Source organism: Vespa mandarinia, chromosome 8 (assembly GCF_050613455.1).
Source record: "Vespa mandarinia isolate Hongniang chromosome 8, ASM5061345v1, whole genome shotgun sequence".
Lineage (NCBI taxonomy): Eukaryota > Metazoa > Arthropoda > Insecta > Hymenoptera > Vespidae > Vespa > Vespa mandarinia.
In genome coordinates this window covers 4,735,001-4,756,172 of record NC_140817.1, presented here as the reverse complement: position 1 = coordinate 4,756,172, position 21,172 = coordinate 4,735,001, and the positions used below count along the sequence as shown (strand labels likewise).

The window sequence follows — 21,172 nt, the reverse complement described above, 5'->3', positions numbered from 1 at the left end:
TTCGACTCGTCCACCTTCCAACCGATCGCAAGAAGACCTCGTCAGTTGTACATTCTTCGTCCTGGAGAATAGTAGTCGCGAATTCTATGTAATACGTATGTGTCCTTCGGTGTCATCGACCAGATACAAGGTCGCGTGTTGTGCTCATCCAAAAAATAGATAAATAAATAAATAAATAAATAGATAAATAAATAAATAAATAAATAAATAAATAAATAAATAAATAAATAAATAGATAAATAGATAGAGAGGCATAGTGCGTTGGTACAACACGATGTGCCTGACTTGAGCCGAACCCAGTCCTCGAAGAAACATTACTAGAAAGAAAAAATGTTAGCTTCAAGAGGAAGAAAGATGGATTGGGTAAGATTAGAAAATAAAATTGATTAAAATAAAGACAGTTTCGTTTTCTCATAATATTAATAATTTATAAATCATTCAATGACAACCACACACGATCAATCACGTCAAGGAACATCATCGTTTTACATTTACGAGTGTACCGAGAATATTTTTTAAACGTGAAATATGCGAGAGTGAAATACGTTTTATGCTCTATCGTAAAGTCCTGGTCTGTCTTACTAGAACTCTCTTCGTCTTATTTCTCTCAGCATGAATTTCATAATTTCGCTTAAGCGAGTAGTAGATTATCACTGACGATTACGTACGGTTGTATTCAGATGATTTCTACAATTTCTCTTATAATAAAAGTATATATATATATATATATTTGCCTGCTAATGGATGCTTTTTACCAATGAGAGATTTTATTACGTTCATTTAAATCTACTCGTAATTCTTTTGTAATTAATTGTAAACACCGGGGCCTTTTCTTATCCAGCAAAATCCTCACGCTCGTTAACGCAATCCTTTCTCATTGCAACGTTTAAATATGTAATTGTTAGTTGCCTGAGAACGGAATTGTTAGACATAAACTCTGGCTCCTCTATCGATGACACAAATCAATTTTCTTTGAGAGATTTCGAAGATGAATTCGAAAAATTCTATATTCGATCCCTTTTGGAAGGGTTCAATCTACGTACTCGTACATATATACGTGTTGATCGAACGTGTACGATCAACCGGCACTATTAAATTGGTGGGGAAATTTACCGGTTATTCAAGCTGCCCAATGCTATTCGCCTCGTTCGAATTGCACTCCGCTTTAAGTTGCTCTACGACGACGCATGCGAAGCAAAGAAGGAGCGAACGTGCCTCTGGCTATTCGATTGCAAAATCGACATACCTGTAACGATTCTCTCCCTCGCTATAAACACAAAATTCTCTTATTTTTTTTCTTCTTATACGGAGTTTCAAGAAATCCAATCGAAATAGAACTCTTAGAGAATAAAAAATGAATCGAACTCTTAAAGAATAAGAAAATTCGAGCTCATCTTCTTAAAGTAATAATCATAATGATTATTTAAAGAAAATGTTCAATCTAATTAAAATCACGTGAATGACAATAATTCGATTTTATTCTAAGATATTAAAAGGGATCAAAAGAAAGAGAGAGGTAACGTTGGCTAGTTGCGATATCATATTTCCGGGGCTTGGCAGGTTTTCCACAGAGGCACGATGTGCAAGGAACGCAAGCTGAAAAAAGTTCCCTCTTGCGAGGTAACATTGATTAGAACGAGAAAGTAATTTTGCGCAACGTATAATTCAGGTTCTCCGTACTCGAGATTTTGAGAGGTTTGGCTTTCGACAACATTTCGCTTATTTGGTAATCGATTATTGGGGACTAAAGCATACCTCTGACTAGAAACATGGAAAAGAAATTTCTTTTATCTCGAATTAAATAATGAAATATTTCTAATGGTCTAATCTATCTATATGAAAATTAGGAAGATGATAGTATTGAATTACTATAAGATCGTTGTATTAAAAAATTAAAGACGTAACGATCTAATAGAATTCTAATTTATTAAGGATAATTAAGATCATTAAGTATACTTATCAAATGACCAAAAGAGAAGGTAACTTTTTACTAGTGAAAGAGAGATGCATCGATGATCGTACTCGGTAGTTTCACCGACTGTGACCTTCAAATTTACCCATGATATCTCTGTGACCTTCGCAAGTATAGAATGCACCATCAACGATCCGTTTCGCGAGGAATGCGTGAAAGGAAAAAGGTGCGTCGTCGTGTTTTACTTATCTCGAGACCAAAAGTTCGACCACGAATGGTAACTGGAAAGGTAGAGAAAAAGTGGAAAAAAAATGAAAAAAGAACGGTAAAAGAGAGAGAGAGAGAGAGAGGGAGAGAAAGAGAAAGAGAGAAGAAGGATAAAAGATGAAAAATGTAAATAACTACTTTAACGTGTGCGAGGACGGTCAGTGGCTGACCTTTCGAATCGTCGATCTTTCTCTCTCTATATCGATCTCCCTCTTTTTCTATTTCTTTCTCTCTAAAGAAAAAGAGACACACGTTTTATAGTATGAGCTCATTGCCATTTCCTTTCTTTTTTTTTTCTCTCTTTCTCTTTTTTATACGAATTGTGTCAAGAATCATCATCAATTGAAATTATTTCTATTTGTTATTCGAATGAAATATTTTAATATGAAAATAGTAAGCGACAATTATTATCTCATTTTGGGTTGTGTAATTAAATTGCACTTGATATACAATGAAATAGCTTAAGAATAGCTCATATGCTATTTTTAAAATTTTTAAATTACACATACAAAATAATAATCTCTCGGTAATAAAAAATAATTTCTATCGTTCCTTTTTTTTTTAAGATAAGAAAAATAATTTGTAAATAATACAAGCTCAAGTATTAAAATATTTCAAAATGAAAAATATATGAATGATCATCAGATCATTTTTATAATCACCGATTCATATATTCTATTCGATATAGAAAATGTGTGTATGTATGTGTGTGTGTGTGTTCGTTAGATACCTAACAATATTATTTTCTTGTGTCTCTTCAATTATTAGAATCTCGCTAACAGTATTTACAATTAAAAAAGAATATTTAATTGGTGACACAATCGCGTAATTAATTTCCTATTAAAGAGAGCGAGAGTACGGCTTTGAGAGGCGAATTCCATGGAAAGTAAAAGTGAGCGAACTGGGCGAAGCACGTTGGATTTATCCCCCGGCGGCGATATACAGACTCGATTTTACGTATATACAGTATCAAGACGAGAGTGAAACGATTCGCGAAATGAAGGATACCGTTAGTTTCGAGATAGAAAAGAGAAAGACGATAAATTAACATTCTTCGTGAAGTTTTTCACTATCGGAACTACATGACGGAATATCGATTAGCATAATAAAAATGTATAATTTATCGTAATAAATGTGAATAAGAATTTTCTTGAGAGAGAGAGAAAAAAAAATAATGATAAATAATTTCAAGTTCAAAAAATTATAGAAAACTAAACAAGAAGGAGAATATTAAATTAAAAGAAAATGAACCGGCTTGACGTAGTTCCTATAAATAAAAAAGAAAAGACGTATTCGTTGTTTTTAACGATTCACCGTAGATGAGAGAAGACCTTGAAATATAAAATCTGGTTCTCCAAGAATATCGGCAACCAGCTCGAAAGGTCAATGGGGTTGCTTTCGCATTATGATAATGAGCATGAATGCCGTCTTTCGATTCTTTTCACTATATTACATTTTTAAACATATATGAAAAAAAAAGAATAAATAAAATAAAAATAAAAAACTTGGAATTTCAATCCATCGTTATTAGCGATAAAAAAATTTTTTTTTCTTTCATTTTTATACCAACTCCTTGAATATTTGAATCTTTTCGAGGATTCTCAACATTGACCGATAAAAAAATAAAAGAAAGAAAAGAAAAATATTAACGAGCATTAATGTTTTCTTTTTACGACAACATATTTAGAAAAATATCTCGAAAGGTCTTGCGGTTGAGATTGGATGTTTCAAGTTCGTAACGGTATTAAGTTAAAATTATGGGTGAAATCGTCGTCTTTTTTTATGTCGATAATATCAAATTAGTATTAAAATGTCATTCATTCTTGGCGACGTTCGACGGAGAAAAAGAAAGAAAGAAAGAGAGAAGGAGAGAAAACTTTTACTTTTGCTTAGAGAAAGAAAGCCAAATTCACGGAAGGAAGAAAATTTATCGAGGAAACATAAGAAATTACGATCGTCGAACTCTTATTATCGAAATTAATAATAACTAATGTCTCGTTTTGATCACGAAGAGCCATCGAGAGAACATACAACGTCAAGTACAACTTCCGTTTCGATTACGAAACTATTCATAAAAGAATATCCATATCGTTTGTTCGTTCATAATCAAATCGTTTGGTCGTCAATGTATACGTACTCCAAAGGATCTCGACTTTATAGAAAGTTATTTGACATTTAAGAGAGTACATTGAACGTTTTGACTCACCTTGCATTTTGCACGGTTTGCACATCTCCACTTCAATGTATGCATTCTACATAGACATAGATATACGGATTCGATCACTTTATTTTTAGCGATTACCGATTACCACATATTATTTGCGGTCAAGATACGAAATCCGTGTCATTTGTCAGTAAAGAAAAAGAAATGAATCAAAAAAATAATCAAAAAAGAAAAAAAAGAAAAAAAGAAAAAAAAGAAAAAAAGAAAAGAAAAAAAAAGAAAAAAAGGAAAAAAAAGAAAAAAAAAGAAAGACAAAAAAATTTGCAAATTAACTTGAAAGTTGCCACTTGCTAAATATTTATGAATCCATGGCCCAGCATTTATCGAAGGATCAGATGTTAGATTTATAATTAAATATTTTTTTGTTCTTTTTTTTTTTCATTTGAAACCAGTCAACAGGAGACATTTAAATAATTTCCATTTCAATTTCCTAACTCGATTTAATTTTTCGATAGAGATAATTCGACATTTTCGCAAATTTATTAGATTTAAAAAAAAGAAAAAAAAAAAAAGAAAAAGAAAAAAATGATAACGATATTACATATGTATATATTATAATTTATATCGTGGTTTTTGTAAGCCGGTTTCTATAAGATTACTTCTCGTAAAGTTGATTATTTCCTCGGTAGAAATTCGTCGACTCGTTTCCTAAACTAATAACGCTTGACTTTCATTAGATGTTTTATGATGGATCGTCCTGAAAGATCCTTTGTCAGGTTCACTCGGAATTCATGGCCGGCTCATTACCTTCCAAAAGTACACGATATTAACCGTTATTGTGTGTAGGAATGGCACGTTACGTTAACGCGTAACATTAGCGTAACGAACATGAACATTGTGTGCGCGCGCGCACACAAATGCTCCAACTTGAAAAACATACGAGAAAGTCGTCGGGGAATGGCGCTCTTTCTTCTTGCTTTCTCTTTACACACGTTACATAATAAGGAGTGGCACGGTGTGTTACCAGAGACCTATAATTTTGTCGCGATACATTTATCCTTTGACCGTGTCATCCGATTAGAAGGATAACGATCGACCTCGATCGACTTTACAGCAGGTGTTTCGATCATTGGGATTTTATATAATGAAAGGACTCAATGTATTTTTCATATGAATAATGATTAAATAATTAATCATCATTGTCACTGTTAGATCTATTAAATATTTGATAAACAATAATAACCTCGTTTTAACATAACATAACAGTTGTGAACGCTTAAGGTGATAAAATGCAAGGACAACGTCTTCGCGAATAATAAAATGTAAAAGTGAACGTTTTTACATTATTGCAATATGGAATTACATTAGAATTATTTAAAGCTAGATAATTCAAGAGGCACGTTCTCTTATGTAGTGTCTACTAAAGTGAATTTATATATAAATTGCACCTTGGCATGTAAGGAAAGAAAAAAGAAAAGAAAAGCAAAAGAGAAGAAAAAAGAAGAAAGAAGATAAAAAAAGAAAAGAAACAAGAAAGGGAACATAAAAAGAGGAATACGAAATGTTATTATTTCTTCCTGAATTTCTACACCGAGATGTTACGTTGTAATAGAAATGAAGTTGTTACTTGATCATTAGAAAATCAGGATGGTAAATTAACCTGAACGAGTACGTTCCAAGTTAATTTGAGATATATACTTAACTTTTCGTAAGATTCATTCATAATCGAACGTTCTCTTTCGTTCTTTCACCATTTCAATGACCAATCCTATGGTCACAATAATCGTGAATGAATGACGAAGCTAAACGCTATCTATAAGAGATTAATACCGCTAACTGAAGTGATCGTTAAATTCAACACACAACTGAGAACGGACGACGAATTATTAATGCGATGCAACGTTCTTCCGTTTCAGGAGGTACGAACGTTATTCCTCTTGCTGACCATTGCCGTCCTTGGTACAATTCAGGATGGTAAGTCATTTCACAATTCTAATCTCGCTGGAGTGAAAATCGCCGCAATTAATTAGCATTAGACACGAAACGTGATTCACTGTTCGCTATCCCCATTGATCATCGACACGATTCGATGTACTTACATAGTGTGTGTGTATATATAAATGCATATATATACGCACGTATATAAAAAAAAATAATGTGCATATGCTTTGGAGTGTTTATATATGCGATTAGAAAACACTTTGGATTAAAAGTTATGATGAAAGAGACTTTCCTCTTTAAATATCATTATTATGATTATTATTATTATTATTATTATTATTATTATTATTATTATTATTATTATTATTATTATTATTATTATTATTATTATTATCACCATCATTATTATTATTATCGTTTTTTTATTTATATCAAGCATAATATTTAATTTCAAATAATATTTTATTTAAATAATCAAGTAATATATCTTTTTATTAGTTGAAACTCGATTACCTCGTTAACTATCAACTGATAATCTCGTAAAAACACGTAAAAGGGAATAACGTAAGCGATTCGATGTGTTTTTATATGAAAGGAGTTACGGTAGAATTCTGACAGACGTCTAACAAGTGGTACAAGTAACGGCGATAGTCAGACGCATTGAGCGTGGAAGAAAAAGAAAGAGTGAGAGAAGAAAAATATCAAGCGTGCTCGTAAATTTCATCTATTAGAATGTTTGTAGTTCTTCTCGCCGTATGATACTACAAACGTTCATCGACTTAACCGTTGACTTATTATTTATTCAAGAAAGTAGTTATAACAAATTTAACAGGTAGATATATACATACCTAATTTTACCTAGTTAATACTTAAAAGAACTTTCATAAAATCATTGATACGATTAATACGTTTTATAAATGAAATGATTTTTAAAAGGTAGGAAGAAGTCGAATAATGATGATTATCCTTCGGGAACATCCAGTCGTTTATTTTAATCGACGAGTCATTCCTACTTTCTCGTTGCGAATGAGAACAACGTTTTCTCTCTCTCTCTCTCTCTCTCTTTCTTTTTCTTTTTCACTCTTGAGAAGGTTTAAAATATTCAAAGAACGCCGACCACTTGTCGATAATATCTGTGGTATTATGTTCTGAAGTTAATACCATTACCACGGACATAGTGGTACTACATCGCGTGTCTAATATAGGTATAGTTACATATATAGTGGGCGTGTTTAGTGAAATAGAATCTTAAGTAGTTTTATATCGAGGGATATCTTTCGAACGTCTAACTAGAGATGTTAGAAGTTTAAAGGCGTTCACCATTCCTTTTACTTTTTGGTGTTACGTATTCGTATACATGCAACAAGTAAAGAGCATATGGATAAATTTTCACACGAGAGATCGCCGCCGACTGACCTCCCTCCTCAACCTGACCCACATGCTTGGTCAGGGTCACTCAATCGATTTCTTATACAATTTCTATTGTTTTCTTTTACCATCTTGTTTCTTGAGGATCGACGAAAGTAAAATGAAATGTATATACATTTTACTAATTACTGAAACAATGTGAAATTTTGAAATAACATTTGAATCGTCGTCTCAATTCTTTGTTAATAAATAATAATAAAAAAATATTCCAAATATTTGTTACTCCATTCTACATACATAAATGCCATTAATATTAATAATCTCTATGGATTAATAAATTTTCTTTGATCTCATTTTGTGAAACTTCAACGAACGATAGAAACGAAGAATCGATGCGTTGTTAGTAACAGACTGCGTTTACCACGTTTCTTCTCTCGACACGAATGAAAGTTCAATCGCGTTTGAATTTCTCTCAGGCCGTTTTCTCTCAACCATTTACGCGTTCCCAGTTGGAGATATCTATACATATGTACATATGTATAGATAGTACGTAGGTAAAGATCGGTACGGCACGATCTGCCTACTTACGTGCGATGTTTGCTCGATATTTATTTACCGAAGCATTATACGAACGAACTTACGTGCAAATCCGCAAGTGAAAAGAATCGGCGTCGATGCGAATCCATGACAAAAAAAAAGGAAGAAAAAAAGAAAGAAAAAAAAACAACTATCGGGGTTATTCTCTTTCTTTTGGATTCATACGGGATAAAGAATATACGGGAGCGAATCGTGAAAGTGAATCACGCTAAGCGAAACTTCCTTATTCTTATATTTTTCTTTCTTTTTCTTTTCCTTTTTGTTTTATTTTTATTTAGGCCTAGCCGAGAAAAAGATCGTTTGTTATTACACAAATTGGTCGATATATCGACCGGGAACAGCCAAGTTCTCGCCACAAAATATCAATCCATATTTGTGTACCCATTTGATTTACGCTTTTGGTGGCTTCACCAAGGACAATGCGTTGAAACCTTTCGATAAGTATCAGGACATCGAGAAAGGTATAATCTTCGTTTGATATAATTCTATTCTGACAAATTTTATCCGAAAAAACAAATCTTCTATGAATCTTTACATATTGATACAGGTGGTTATGCTAAGTTCACGGGATTGAAGACATATAATAAAAATTTAAAGACCATGTTAGCGATCGGTGGTTGGAACGAAGGTTCCAGTAGATTTTCACCGATGCTTGCCGATCCTACCAGAAGGAAAGAGTTAGTTAAAAATTCGATAAAGTTTCTTAGGCAAAATCATTTCGACGGCCTTGATCTCGATTGGGAGTATCCAGCTTTTAGAGACGGTGGAAAGCCTCATGACAAAAATAATTATGCGAATTTTGTACAAGTAAGTAAGAACAATTTTAAAAGATTACAATGAATTCTTTCAAAATTATGCAGAAACTCTCAGAAATCATTTGCAATTGGTAACGTTAAGCCTGATATTTTTATACGTTTTAAATCGAAGATGAAGTACGAATTCTAAATGTATCTTCTTTAAAAAGGAACTTTACGAGGAGTTCGAAAGAGAATCGAAAAAAACCGGAAGAGCACGACTACTTCTATCAATGGCCATGCCTGCTGGCATCGAGTACATTGACAAAGGATACGACGTGCCTCGTTTGAACGAGTATCTTGATTTCATAAATCTTTTATCTTACGATTATCATTCAGCTTACGAACCTGCGGTGAATCATCACGCTCCTCTTTATCCTTTAGAAGAGGACAATGAGTACAATTATGACAGTGAATTAACGATTGTAAGATCTTTTATTGATAATATATATATATATATATAGAATAGATCCAAAAGATATGATTATTACCATATTTTTTATCTATCTTAGAACTACACAATCAATCATTTAATGAAAAGTGGAGCATCATCGGAAAAGATCATATTAGGAATTCCAACGTATGGTCGTTCCTATACACTTTTTAACGAAGATGCAACAGATTTGGGATCACCAGCTGATGGTCCAGGTATCGAAGGTGATGATACACGTGAAAAAGGATATCTTTCTTATTATGAAGTTAGTATTAGATATTAAAATCATATAAGAAAATATATGAATTTAGTGACATAGATATATACGATCTCTTTTATCATAGATTTGTGAAGGTATCACGAATTCGGATGATTGGGAAGTAATACAACCAAATCCTAAAGCAATGGGACCATATGCTTTTAAGGGTAATCAATGGGTAGGCTATGACGATGTTGACATTGTTCGATTAAAGGCTCGTTTTATAAACGAAAAGAATCTTGGTGGTATAATGTTCTGGTCAATTGACAACGATGATTTCCGTGGGAAGTGTCATAATCGACCTTATCCTTTGATCGAGGCTGGTAAAGAGACACTCCTTATCGAAGATACGTAAGTAATTTTTTTTTTATTTATTTATTTATTTTTTTTTCATAATTCGATGAACCTAATCAATATCAATATCAACAATTTCATATATTATTTTTAGAAGAAACGTAGCTCAAAAGCCAAAGTCATCGGAGTCGCGCAAAAAATTGCGTGGTCAAGGTACACCCAATAATTCTATACGTCGAAAAGTGAATTCGAACGTTAGAAGAAGTACAACTTCAGCGCCTGTGACAAGAAAACAAGTGACCACCTCTAGGACAAAGTATCGTACAATCGCACGAACGAGATTCAGTGAGGAGGAAGAAGATCGAGAAGTCGAAAGACGATCTTACGATCCATCTTCTATCGAAGAGAAAAACGAAAGTGGTAATGCTGTGAGAAGTTCAGATAAAAATAAAAGAAAAAGATCACGGAACAGAAGCAATAATCGAAATCGGTCGTCCACTGGTAGACGTAGGAAACCAATAAGAAACGATGAAAACGATGAAAACGATAGAGATTCAACGACGGTCGGAGAATCTCTAAGCAATAAATTGACCACACCCGAACCACCAACTACTCCTGATCCTGGAACTGGTTGGTTAAATAATTTTAAGCTCTTTTTTATTTTTTTAACATCAAAATTTATCCAACTTGTTGATTTCTTTGAATCAGATTTTAAATGCGAAGACGAAGGATTCTACCCACATCCACGTGAATGCAAAAAATATTTCTGGTGTCTCGATAGTGGTCCTGGAGGTTTGGGATTAGTCGTTTATCAATTCACTTGTCCAGCAGGTAAAATATATATATATATGTACATTCATATTTGTTAATACCAATGTTAATGTCAAATGATGTTAATGTCAAACGTTCAAATTTGTTTCTCAGCGATATAAGTCTAATTTGTTTTATATCACCTTGTTCGATATAGGTCTAGTATTCAACAAAGCTGCCGATTCCTGTGACTATCCACGTAATGTGGTTTGTCCTAAAGCTAAAACACCGCAAACGACAACAAGAGCACCGATCACAGCAGCCACCAGTCGTACTACTTATTTACATAGTACAACGCAACGTACAACAACGGCTAAATCCGATTCCGAAGAGGAGGAAGAATATTACGACGATGAAGAAGAATTGGAGGATTTAGATGACGAAGAGGAAGAGGAAGAGGAAGAGGAAGAAAAAGTAGAATTCAAAATTACTTCGACCATGAAGCCATTACAATATAAAACCATTAATAGAAATAAACCCAGTACAGCAAGTAAGACCACCAGTACAACGTCAAAGCCAGAGAAAGAAGAAGAGTATAAGAACAGTGATCCTACAGATGAAGAAGATCCTAGAGTAATCAAGGAATTAATCAATCTTATTAGGAAAGCAGGTGAAATTCTATTCTATTGAGAATATGATCATAATAGTATAAAGTATTAATAATAAATAAAATAATTATTTTATATGATAGGTGGTATCGAAGAACTTGAGAAACAACTACACCTTCAAGAAAAAGGTTCAAGTGCCACCTCGAATAACGATCCTGTTACCCCAGCTACGATCAGTCGTACTTTATACGAACGTGTTTTAAACCGACAGGCTAGCAAAATAATTAACAGCAATGTTTCGGGATCTTCTGAGAAAAATAATTACAAAAATGGACCTGGAAGGGCCCAGTTTGAAGGTTTGGATGAAATTCCCGAGGTGAAGAATCTCAGGCGGATTCAAAAACCACAATACGTTACGATCGAAAGACCAAAGTAAGTTTTTTTTTTAAATTAAATTTTTTTTCGAAAGTAACGTTAAAAGTAACGTGTTCATTTTTTTAAATAGAGCATCGACGAATGCACCACAATTAGAGGATGAAGAAACTGATGATGATGACGAATTGGAGGATTATAATGTAAATGTAGCTTCCTCTGAAGATGAAACTATCAGCAATCCATCAGAAATTAGTACCTCGACACAAAGAGTAACGCCAAATTATGTAAATATTCGACGCAATCGATTTTCTACAACTACATCCAAGTAGGTCTATCGAATAATAAAGATAGTAAATTAATAATAACATTGATATTATATACAAATATATTTTAGAAATGAAAATGACGTGGAAGAGAAAGCTGATGATGCGGAAGAGGAAACTCCAATTCGCCGACGACGTCCTAGCGGATCAACCAAGTAAGAAAAAAATCAATAAAATTTTAATGTATCATAAAATTATTGTCTACATTATTTTTTATACATATATATATGTATGTATTTTTTTTTTAGAAATCAGGATAAAGAATCTGAACATGTTTCAAAACCATTCCGCACTCGTACGAGGTACAGGTAATAAATATGAAATATTTTAACAAATGTTCCTATTAATTTGAATATTAGATACAGTTTGAATAAAGTAAAAACTTTAGGAACACGGAAAGTAACAAAAGCACTGAGGAATCATCAGGAGAAACGGACTCAGAGGAGAAGCCAATTCAAGGAACTCGACAAACGGATCATGAAATTAACACGGCAACGACGAAATCTAGGTTTCTACTAAACAATCGTTTCACTCATGACGTAAAGTTCTTTTTATCGTAAGAAATATTTTCAATGTTAAAACGTGTTACAGGTATATCAACATACAACGTTTCCGAAGCACAACTCAGAAAATTTCTGTCAGTGACAGCGATATTTCTGAAGTCGATGAAATAACGACAGAGACATCCACTATTAAAAATAAAATCGATAGAGAGGAAGAAGTTACGACGACTTCTACGACTCCTCCAACATTTCCCACGATATCATCAACAACGCCATCAACCTCGATACAGTCTACCTTGTCCTCCGTATCCGTGACACCCATTTATTTATCATCATCAACGAGTAGGAGTACAAGTAATGAAGCTACTACCATCAAGTTAGATCGTGTCGAAGACACATCGATAGCGAACGTTCTTAATGACAACAATAATTTGTTGTCGTCAACGACTACGGATTCTCCTGTGAAACTCGTCGAAGAATCAGCTACGGAAATCCTTTTCACGACAGCACCAGCGAGTCCAAGTCCAGCCAGCACATCATTATTGACTACAGCCAGGATAGTAGCTACGGTTTCGCAGCCACGACCATTTGGATTTACTCGGAGAAGATCCGGTAGTCTGACACCTGACGTAACAACGACGCCATTAGCGCCATCGAGCGATCATTCTAGGTCCAAGGTGAGTATAACGTCGCGAAATTCAACGCGATCGAGCTCGTTTCTGGTAGGAAGAGGTCGATTAAGATCAAGAACGGATACGACCACTCGTCTTTCCGTCAATAAACGGATTACCGAGCAAGACCAACTCGAAAATCCACCGACGTCCGAGGAAACGTTCATCAAACCGAGAGAAACTACGGTCAATAAGTCAAGACCTAGTAATAAACGTAGAGGAATCAATAGATACATTTCATCTACGAATAGTCCTATAAACGAAGACATATCTAAGAACACTATATCCCGAAGACGAAGTCGTACAACAGAGTCCCCAAGTACTACCACCAAAACCATCACTGAGAGTTCTGGCCCAAGAAGAAGGTATCGCCGACCTTCCATACAATCAACTACAGAAACTACAAAATCAAACGAACTTGAAGACAGTCCGATCGTTAGAATTACACAAGGATATACAAACAGGAGCAAAAAGTTTAGATCAAAATCGGAAATCAATTTAGAAAAGGATAATAATGAGAAAATTACAAACATCAGAGTTTTCAAGCAATCACCGAATATAAATAAAGAGTTATACGGAAGAACGAGGACTACTAGCAAAAGGAATTACGTTGATATCGAAGATATAAATCAAAGGACTAGCGAATCACCGGAAAATAATGAAGAAATTTCTATTTCTTTCAACGTTTCTGCAGCAACAACAACAACAACAACGACAATAGCAACAACGACAATAGCAACAACGACAACTACAAAAGAAATCGAAGAAAGTACTACAGAAAGTTCATTAAGCACTGTACAAATTACAGACAACGATACAACCAATATCATAGACAATGATTTGGACGAGTTATCGACGCCTACTGTAACAGAGATCGATGAAACTAACACAAGTGTTCAAACAGGATCAGAAGAATCCGATACTATTGCATCCACTTACATTACGGAATCCACAACAGATAGTAATACTGTCTCTACAGACAGTAATGTTTCTTACGAGACTAGTGAGAATCCAGAAGAGATTTCTACTACTGAAAATATTCCCATGGAATCGATTTCTCCGTTTTACAAAAACACAGAAATTATACAAAGCGAAACTAATATTGATACGGTCGATTCAACGGAAAGAAAACTTACGAATCAAAGAAGAAAAAAGGTTATTCTTAGAAGAAGGCCTGTAACAGCTAGCATTAACACTTCGACGACGATACAAATTGAAGAAAACAACAAATATCAAGTAAATCGTAGACGAAAAGTATTGAAACGTGTACGATTAATAGAGGGGAAATCTTCGACAGCCTCCTTCGAGAGTTCTTCTTCTCAAGAAGAAGAACAAAGTACGTTGGGTTCGACAACGTCCTCCGAGATGACAATCTCCAAATCAGACAATACGAGTGATCACGTACCAACAGAATTAAAATTAGAAAAATTACAAGAATCAGATAATGTAACTGAAAATATTTCAACGTTTGCTACCGAGTTTCCAAACGTAATTGATTATACTCTGAACAATCATTCAACAGACAGTAATCTAGAAACGTCAACAATGACAACAGAAAGTACAAAAGACGATAGTTTTGTTTCAGATCTAACAACAATGCAGACAATTATAATCGATGGAGCAATTACAGAAGCTTTGACATCGTTAATAACCGAGTCTACACTTTCTGAAAACGAAGATCTTTATTCGACTGTAATTACTACGGAACCAACGATAACACCACCAACTACTTACACAGAGAATACATTCGATCCAGAAGAAACTCGTTTATCTACCGAAAATGTTACTACCAGTATTCAAACAATCACGCCTTCACATCACGCCTTCACTCGACACATCGATGAGTCCCAAATCCACAGCAAATCTTCCCCCTCTGAAACGAGATACGTGCGAAAAAAATTCATTCGCAAACGTCCAGTATTATTATCTGAAACAACAAACAGTAGATATGCTTTAATCTCAAGGCCACAGAATCGTGTGTCTTCTACGACAGAAAAGAATGACGTTGACGTGAATCAACTTACGAAACGTAGAAAGAGTCTGTTCATTCGTCGTCGACCAGTTTCATCGACAACGAAAACAACGGAAGAATTGGATCTCGACATCGAAAATCCAAATGAAACGGAAGACGAAGGCGAACAAGAGGATTTTATAAATTCTGATGATGTTCAAGATACTACTGCAACAGCTATCATAACTAGTGCGTCTGTCGAGAATGAATCTTTAGAATTTTGGAATCATTATACGACACCTGCTGAAAGAACGGTGAATCAAAGATCTTCACCTCCAACAAATCGATATAAAAACACATATTTAACAACCGAACCTTCTTTTACGACTTATCCAACTTTTATAAGAGAACATGAAGAATCAGAGAAAGATGACAGTCGAATTGCTGGTAATATAAATAAGCCTCGATATGTAACTATTAATCGTAGACTGGAATCACGACGTTCATACAAAGTTCCAAGTTCAATTAAAAACTTAGACAATGTTCAAGAGGAAAAGATACAGAATAATGAAAGAGCGTTATCAACAAAACGATGGTACCCAATCGACGATTCTTCGCCAGAAGAAACAGAAGAAAATCCGAATACTAAGGAAGCCGCCAAATTAAGATTTAGTGGTTATCGTCAAGCAAGAGCACGCTATCGAAATTATGAGGAGAAACTTCAAAAGGAAAGGGAGAATAAAGAAAGGGATACTACATCTTCATACTTTGAATTTTCACCATCGACCTTAAGATCACGTTATCAAACCAAACGTCCGATAACGCCAATAGAAATTCCTGTCACGGAAACGCTTATACCTGCAAAAAAATTCGATTATGCAGCCGATGCTTTTCATAGGAAACAACAATCTTTACGAACGACAACTCCGCAACAACAAGAAGTTGATACCACTGGATATCAAAACGAAGAGAATTCTGAGTTACAGAATCTCGTTGATTCTGATCGAACGACAACGCCGTCTAATAAACCATTGGTCACCAGATTGGTCACTTCGATCGCAGAATCTGGCACTACTGAAAGACAAAAGATTCTAATCAAAACAAAATACTCGTCGTTAACATCGACGACGAGAATACCTGTACAAAATGTGATCACACGAAATGATTACCCTTCGACGACACCCTCGTTAAAAAAATTCATTGATTCTACGAACAACAATCAAGCAGCGACGACTCTCGATGAGTCCATCAACGAGATTCGTCCTGCGATTGAAGCATCGACTCTTCCAATAGAGAGTGAATTCGTTTATCGTAACAACGGACGATTCACCACTGAATCTCACGAATCATCTACCATTCCGATTGAATCGGTTTTCAGCAATCTAATCGCTGGAACTAAGGAACATTAACCAATTCATTGTTATTAATAATTAACCTCGAAGAAATTAACGAAGATACGATTAAATAATAATTAGATTAAAAAAAAAAAAAACGAAAAAAATCAATGAACAAAACCAATTTTCAATTTATCATTCATTCTTCGTAAACAATGCAGACTGAAGTTACAGTATTCAATAATATCTATTCTCTCATCGAAGCAACATATAACTAAGCACTATAGTCGACATTAATCATGATAATTATATGTAAAACAAAACAAAACAAAAAATAGCAAAAAAAAGAGAAACGCATCATTGCAAAAATTCATATACATCCCATAAAATGCAACAGGGAACATTAGACGGATTCCCAGGATTATTCAAATGATCAAAAATCTAGGGATTGATCATTCTCACGAATGTCCTAGCATTAACGATTGAATAATAGTGACGATTCATCATCACACATTTATCGTACAGCAAACGAAATATCCTCATGATGTAACAAGCAAATATCAAGAACCACTCCTTTCTTCGTCTTCTTTCTCTTCTCCTTCTGAATTGATGATAAATTAAAGAAGTAAAAAAAAAAAATAATAAAATAAAATAAATCAGAAATACCAAGGACTTTTTAGAGAGAAAGGGAGAGAGAGAGAGAGAAAGAAAGAGAGAAAGAGAGAGAAGGAGAAGGAGCTTGGCAAGGATAATCATTTTAAAGCACGCTGCCTTCTGATTTTCAGGTTGCCAACTCGGATACACCAAGGCTACCAACCTTAAAGGAGCTCATTGGTTATCAAACATACGATTATACAACACCATCTTCGGTATTCTTAAATTTACTTCATACTATCGATAGTAATGAAGTATATGATCTGCAAAGCATCGAAAATGATCAAATTAAATCCAATATGGAAACAATCAAGACAAAATATCTAAATGAAGATATTAACGAAACTATTGATAAAACTAACGAGAGTTACCTTAATCACAAACTCGCTAACATTTTTGAGGAACATGATACGGAGAACAATGATATAGATAATAAATCTTCGACAAGCAAAAAAAGAAAAACTAGAATAGATCATGCTGGTTCCTCAACGACTACTTTAAAACCTACTACAATGCGTGGTACTCCTATCATAAGTTCAACTTCGAAAACGATACCTCGAGGCTTTTATGTGACTAAAGGTGATATCGAAATGACTACGACAATGCATCCAATAACGGAAATTTCAATGGATAATATTGATTCAAATATAACATATAATGAGACGATTGTATCGACTGAGGTAATTGACGCAGAAAATATCTCTATGACTGATTTATCTAAAGATAATGAGACTACAGATATGACAACATTTGCTGATACGGATAAAGAATATTCAGAGTATTCGAATATTATTACCAAATTTGAACAAACAACACCGTTAACAATGACAGAAAATATCACTCAGGAATTAAAACAAAACGATCAGATTCTGTTCGTTGTTAATAATATTTCATCTGATACATCGAAGAGAGAAAGAGTTAAATATAGTGACGTTACTACTTCATTATATAGACCTCAGACGAGTTTGATAACAGAGACAACAGTTTCCAATATTTTGAAAACTACTGAAATTAATAAAAATTCTGAGACAAATACAACATCAATTAATTACACCTTACCAATCGATTCTGTTAATACAGAATTTGACATTACGATGCGATCAACGATAAGCACTTTAGATACGGATACATCTAAACTTCCAAATGATGGAAGTCTAAAGAAAGATATAATTCAACTTGAAAATTTCTCAACAACTATATCGAATATACCGTCGGCGAAAGTAACAAACGATCAAAGTAATATCCACTATATCGTTTCCGGTAAGACTAACGAGTTTGTAAGCACTGATCATACTTTAGAACAAGAAACGACAACTATAAAATCCAGTTTAACAACAGCAAACTTCAAAAGAACTTTAGAAGGGATCACAGCGGACAGGGAAAGAGATGGAATAAAAATGACTAACATCGAAACAACCACGATGATTGCAGAAAATAAAAATGCTATCTTAAATGACTTCGATACAGTGACAACTCGAGAAGAACTTAGAGATACTACTGTCGATGATAAAAACGTTTATAAATCCAATCCAAATTTCCAAAAAGTAACGACCTTATCCGAGAGTACAGAAGTTCCTTTCACGACCTTATCAAACCTACTACCTTCACAAATTCCTTTAACTATTCAGAGTAGGCAAGAAGAGAACATTCATCCTCGACGACGAAGACCTACAATATTCGCTCTTAATAACCAATTTGGTCAAAGAAGAAGACCGAATTTAGAACGGCGAGTGACGCAACAATACGAAATCGGAGATCAACCATCGATTCGAGAAGATTTGAACAGTCCTAAACGTGTGCTGGTATACCGAAAGAGGCAACGTAGACCCAACAACACCACAGTGGCAAACAATACGGTCTCCAACGACGAGGTTAAAACTGAAGTGACCAAGAACAAAACTAGAAGATCAAAATTGGTTATCAAGAGGCTGAAAATCAATCGAAAGGAATACGTGGAAGAAGATAGTGTACCATTGGAAAAGACAAATATCTTTCAGGATTCTCCTCTGGTCACGGAGTATACTGAAAGACCCGTGGACGAGGTCAGTGTCAATTTAGAAAAGCCCTGCTATATTGTTTGAAATCAAAAACGAAAAAAAAAAAACCTGACTCGAAACTTTTTTGCGAAGCTATAATCATCATCATCATCTTTGCATTGTACCAAAAGGGAAACATATACAACGCTAAAACGAATTCTGCGCTAAAATAACGCTAAAGTAGTAAAGTCTTAGCTCCACGGAAGGGGACGATACTTCTTATTGCTGCCTCTGCTCATGCGCCTAACTAAACCAAAAAAAAAAAATTAAAATCGCAAAAAAAAAAGATCAAAACCAAGGGGAACGATCCTTTCACTGCAGATACGCAACGAAATATGAACATTGTCGAAAGGGAGAGAGGGAGAGAGCGTGAGAGAGAGAGAGAGAGAGAAAGAGAAAATACGGCTGTGATAAAGATGGGAACTTGCCGGCAACATTGTCCTCTTATCTTCTCTGTTCTGGTTCATTTGTTCTGGTTCTTCCTAGCATCAATTAACACAAATGTTCTCTGTATTTTCAAATGGTGCGCCGCACGTTTGACGCACCGGCACCTAAGCTTTTTTCGTTATCCTATGATGTCTGTCCGTAATTATAATGCTTGGCCAAAGGACATATGACGATTATTAATTGTATCTTAACACAAATGGAGAATGGAGCGTGCAACTTGAGATATCCTTCGTCGCTTCTACAAATGTTCTCTAGTAATTCTAATCTGTATGTTAGTCTATCTATCTGTCTGTCTGTCTGTCTGTCTGTCTATTTATCTATCTATCTATCTTATCATCTCTTTTTTGTTCACATCGTATGGCTTTTTTATACCATTCGGAAACGACGACGAAACACACATATACACATATACCTGATGTATATTAACATATCCATGTCTCATCAATACGATCTTATTCTAGCTTTGTTTCAATTATATTCGTGTATAAAGCGAATAAGTTTCTTCATGTTTATTTTATGTATAAAATAAATTGCCCGTTGAACAGGGAACTATTTCGAAGAGCACGGGATCATCTTCTAGCCGGACGCCAGGAACTATTCTGGCAAACAGAATAAGAAAACCAAACACGTCCTCGCAGTCAAGTTTCTTATCAACGAGCAAACATCCGGGCACGGTACTACTAGGGGACAATCGAAAGAGTCGACCTAGTGATGAGACCACCTTGTCACCGACGACAACGATAGTCGGTGCGTTAGAAAGAAAAAGCAAACAAATAAACAAACAAACAAGAAAAAAAATCAATAATAGTGATGATTAGATTCCATGGCATATGCCTAACAATTAGATTCGATCGAAATTTCACGATTGGAACTTCGATCGGCAAATAGACAAATTTCAACGTAAGGACGCAAGATAATTGTTTCAGACGCGTTCGATGATCCAACCGTGAAGCCGGAACTGTTGTCCATTAAGGACGAAGATGAAAGGGCAGAGATAAGCGATCAAAATGGCAGAGCTCAAGAGCTCGCCGTCACTCTGGCAGAACCGCCTACGTCACAGTCTTCATCCAGCACCGGTACTCTACACTTATCGGACAGTTCACGTCCTGAATTTTTAATTTATTTAATATAAGAGGGACGAGGAGGCATTCGAGCTTTATCTGTTTCTTTTTTGTTTTCTTTTACTTTTCTTTTATTCTTTTCTTTTTTTTTTTTTTTTTTTTTTTTTTACTTTTATCTCAAAAGATCATCTGGGATAACGCTATTATTCCTCCTTTCTAATGGCATACGATATCTCTTTATGTTATACGTGATTCACATTCGCTTTTATTTTCTTCCTCAGTAATTTCTTATCGTCTTACCGCAACGATTTATGTATTTTAACAACATGCTAAGATTTAGAATCCTTCGAAATTACTTCAGAAGGATTTGATTATCTTCATCGAAGATAAAATTATTTTATTTGCTCGAATTTAAGGATCGAATATTGCA

At 34.5% G+C, this 21,172-nt stretch overlaps 1 protein-coding gene across 2 annotated transcripts; it reads left to right on the top strand.

The window, feature by feature from the left end:
* The first annotated feature begins 224 nt into the window (after positions 1–224).
* Positions 225–17,302, top strand: LOC118451277 (uncharacterized). 2 transcript variants are annotated; one of them, XM_085658704.1, is made up of 16 exons: positions 225–363; positions 6,260–6,317; positions 8,528–8,710; positions 8,797–9,056; positions 9,214–9,468; positions 9,556–9,741; positions 9,821–10,086; positions 10,184–10,659; positions 10,738–10,860; positions 10,997–11,449; positions 11,531–11,819; positions 11,893–12,087; positions 12,157–12,240; positions 12,334–12,387; positions 12,474–12,593; positions 12,677–17,302. In XM_085658704.1, exons 1-16 carry the CDS (start codon positions 331–333, stop codon positions 16,617–16,619), a joined length of 6,978 nt encoding a protein of 2,325 aa, XP_085514830.1. In that variant the 5' UTR covers positions 225–330; the 3' UTR covers positions 16,620–17,302. The 2 variants fall into 2 exon arrangements, with proteins under 2 accessions (XP_085514830.1, XP_085514829.1); XM_085658703.1 differs by having other exon boundaries at positions 12,334–12,393; positions 12,677–17,301.
* Positions 17,303–21,172: the final 3,870 nt, after the last annotated feature.

Bases quoted from the DNA above. Each gene is read 5' to 3' on its own strand.
- LOC118451277 (XM_085658703.1), top strand. From the start codon at position 331: ATGTTAGCTTCAAGAGGAAGAAAGATGGATTGG. The intron at 364-6,259 runs GTAAGATTAGAA...CTTCCGTTTCAG, and splicing joins GAGGAAGAAAGATGGATTGG to GAGGTACGAACGTTATTCCT. The intron at 11,820-11,892 runs GTAAGTTTTTTT...TTTTTTAAATAG, and splicing joins GTTACGATCGAAAGACCAAA to AGCATCGACGAATGCACCAC.